The 3018-nt window shown below is 41.9% G+C and overlaps 1 protein-coding gene across 1 annotated transcript; it reads right to left on the bottom strand.

Annotated features, from left to right (window-relative positions):
• Nucleotides 1–1591: 1591 nt before the first annotated feature.
• LOC116631834 (ADP/ATP translocase 2-like) lies at nucleotides 1592–2487 on the bottom strand. The gene is given in 2 exon segments (XM_032403427.1): nucleotides 1592–1650; nucleotides 1653–2487. Coding segments are annotated over 2 exon segments (894 nt in total).
• Between the last annotated feature and the right edge of the window lie 531 nt (nucleotides 2488–3018).

Genomic DNA, 3018 nt, shown 5'->3' with positions numbered 1-3018 from the left:
TTTGTGTTTGCCTTTTGACAACTTGACTATGATGTTTCTTGTAATGGAACTTTTTGCATGTATCCTTCATGTAGTTCATTGAGCTTCCTGAATGTGTAGATTTGTATCTTTTATCAAATTTGGTAAGTTTTCAGCCATTATTTATCCAAATATTCTTTCTGTTTCTTTCTCTCTCTCTCCTCTCCTGCAATTCCCGTTAAGTGCATGTTGGCATACTTTATGGTACCCCACATCTCTTAGGCTCTATTTGTTTATTTTTATTCTTTTTTCTTTCTGTTTTTCAGGGAGAGTTTCTGTTAATTCTATGAGTGGGATATATTTTCTTGTTCCTTTACATGCTTCATCATTTTTTGTTGAAAGCTACACTTTGAATTTTATAATGTGGTAACTCTGGAAATCAGAATTTTTTTTGCTCTCCTCGGAGAGGAGAAATTCTTTGCAAGTAAGGTTTGTTCTACTCCTTCTGGAACCAGGGACTAGAGTCCTACTCTGGGAACATTTCTTGCTTGCCATAGGATGTAGCTGTTTGGTGACTTTTCTAAGCTATTTTTGTAAAGTCTGTATTCTTAGTCATGTATGGCGTCTGAAGTCTGTTTCTTTATCTTGCGTTCAATTAGTGTTTTAACAGAGATTTCTTTGAATGCCAGGAGCCCTACCCCCACCCCCAGGGAAAAACAAAACAAAGCAGAAAGAGGAGAGAACGAACAAATAAAAGAAAAAAATTATCTCCCAGTTTTTGCAATATACTCTGTGTTGGGGCATTTCCTAAATGTTTAGCCAGACCATTTACATCTCTGCTTTAAGCCTTCACTTCTTCTTTGTGTTAACCAAGAGATCAGCCAGAGACAAAAGCTTAAAGTCTTCTCAGGTCTTTTCTGGCATGTGTTCTGCCCTGGTCATGTACGTGACTTTCTAAATTCCCAGTATGCAAGGGTCCTTTTGAATGCCCTTAATTTCCCAAAGAAACTCTCTCCCCAGGTTTTCCACTTCAGATTTTGGCCCTGTATAGTATACTTCAACCATAGTCATTTGCCCCACCTCGATGAAATGTCCACCACTTTTCCAACCTGAGCAAGTTACAGGTTAGGCAAAACAAAAACAAAGAACCTGTGTCAGTCCTTCAGACAGGTTAGACCAGACAAACACAATTCTTTGCAAGTAAGGTTTGTTTTAGTCCTTCTGGAACCAGGGACTAGAGTCCTACACTGGGAACATGACGTACAATCTTCAAGCCTATAGATATACCACAGAGGTGGGTGAGACAAGGGCAAATGAAAACATCACAAATCTTTTCTACCAATTTGAGGTTACCTTTTTCTTTTTTTTTATTTCAGATATTTTTTATTTCTTCAAATTTATCAGGAGTGACTGAAATAAAAAAGATAATTGAGTCCCGTCATCATGGAAATGGCTTTAAGAGAAAACTGGTCAGATGAATATTATTGCTTCCCGTTTTCAACCAGTGGAATAGTTGCCATTGATAAATAGACAGCCAACAGTCTGTCAAGAATGCTCAGGATATGTTATATAATACAACATGCCTGTTCACGGGGGGGGGGGGGGGGGGGGGGGGGGGGGACTAGGAAATAACTTATGGTAACTTCTTGATTTCATCATACAAGACCAGCACAAAAGCACCACCCACACCCTGAGAACACTGGACCATGCCCCCTTGAAAAACGCTTTGGCTCCTTCATCACGAGCGATCTTCCTCCAGCAGTCCACTGTGCCTGTGTACGTGATGTCAGTTCCTTTGCGCCCTGACTGCATCATCATTCGGCAGCGAACAGTGTCAAATGGGTAGGACATCAACCCAGCAACCGCTGTGACGGATTGTGCGATCATCCAGCTGATGAAGATGTGAGTATTCTTGGGATCTGGAAGCATCCCCTTTGCGGTGTCATAGATACCAAAGTAGGCAGCTCGGTAGATGATAATGCCCTGCACAGACACATTAAAGCCTTGGTACAGGCCCTTAATCCCGTGAGATTTGTAGATCTTAACCAGGCAATCACCAAGGCCTCTGAATTCCCTTTCAGCTCCAGCTTTGCCCACATCGGCTGCTAGCCGGGTATGGGCAAAATCAAGAGGATACACAAAACACAAGGACGTGGCCCCAGTGGCACCACCTGATGCCAGATTCCCAGCAAAGTAGCGCCAAAACTGGGTTCTCTTGTCCACACCACCCAGGAAGATCTGCTTGTCTTTATCTTTGAAGGAGAAGTTGAGAGCCTGGGTGGGGAAGTATCTGATGACATTGGCCAGGTTACCGCGCCAGAAGGACGGGACTCCCTGCTCCTTGAGGATGCAAACCACACAGTCTATAATGCCCTTGTATTGCTTATCTGCGGTGATTTGCTTGCTGGCATGCTGCACCTGCACCAGCAGCTTGACCCGCTCGATGGGCGCTACCGCCGTCTTGGAGATGGCCTTGGCCACTCCACCTGCCAGGAAGTCCTTGGCGAAGGACGCAGCAGCATCTGTCATGAGGTTACCTTTTTCTTGATATAAGGTTCACTTGGATCCTGTAAATCTTTGCTTTCCAGAGTTAACAAAGTTGATTCTAAAATTTTTTGCTTAATTTTCTGATGTCTCTGTGGAGCACTGGGTCCTTGGAGCTGCCTAGTCCACGATTTCCACTGACATGTGGCAGCTATACTTTTGCCCACCTCTTTATATATAATCTTCATCATTCACATTGTTGTGGGTACAACTCTTGCCACAGCATAGAGTTGTGTGTTGCTTTTAATAGTCATTTGAGCCCATTTCCATGTTTTGATATGAGAGATCTGTTTTATCTCAGTTATTTTATATTACTTTATGTTTAATGTTTGTATGAATCCTATGTGTGTGTATGCATATTTGTGTATATGTTCATTTCATTATGTGGTCTGCTTTCTTTGTTCATTTTGTTGCGGTGGTTCTCTTTGTGTTTAGGAAGGCTTCCATATCTTGTTCCCTTTGCATGCATATCTTTTTTTTTTTAAAGATTTTATTTATTTATTTGACAGAGAGATA

This window comes from Phoca vitulina, unplaced genomic scaffold, assembly GCF_004348235.1.
Source record: "Phoca vitulina isolate PV1807 unplaced genomic scaffold, GSC_HSeal_1.0 scaffold1, whole genome shotgun sequence".
NCBI classification, from domain to species: Eukaryota; Metazoa; Chordata; class Mammalia; order Carnivora; family Phocidae; genus Phoca; species Phoca vitulina.
Note: the sequence above shows the minus strand (reverse complement) of the source record. Positions and strands in the feature narration are given on the sequence as shown.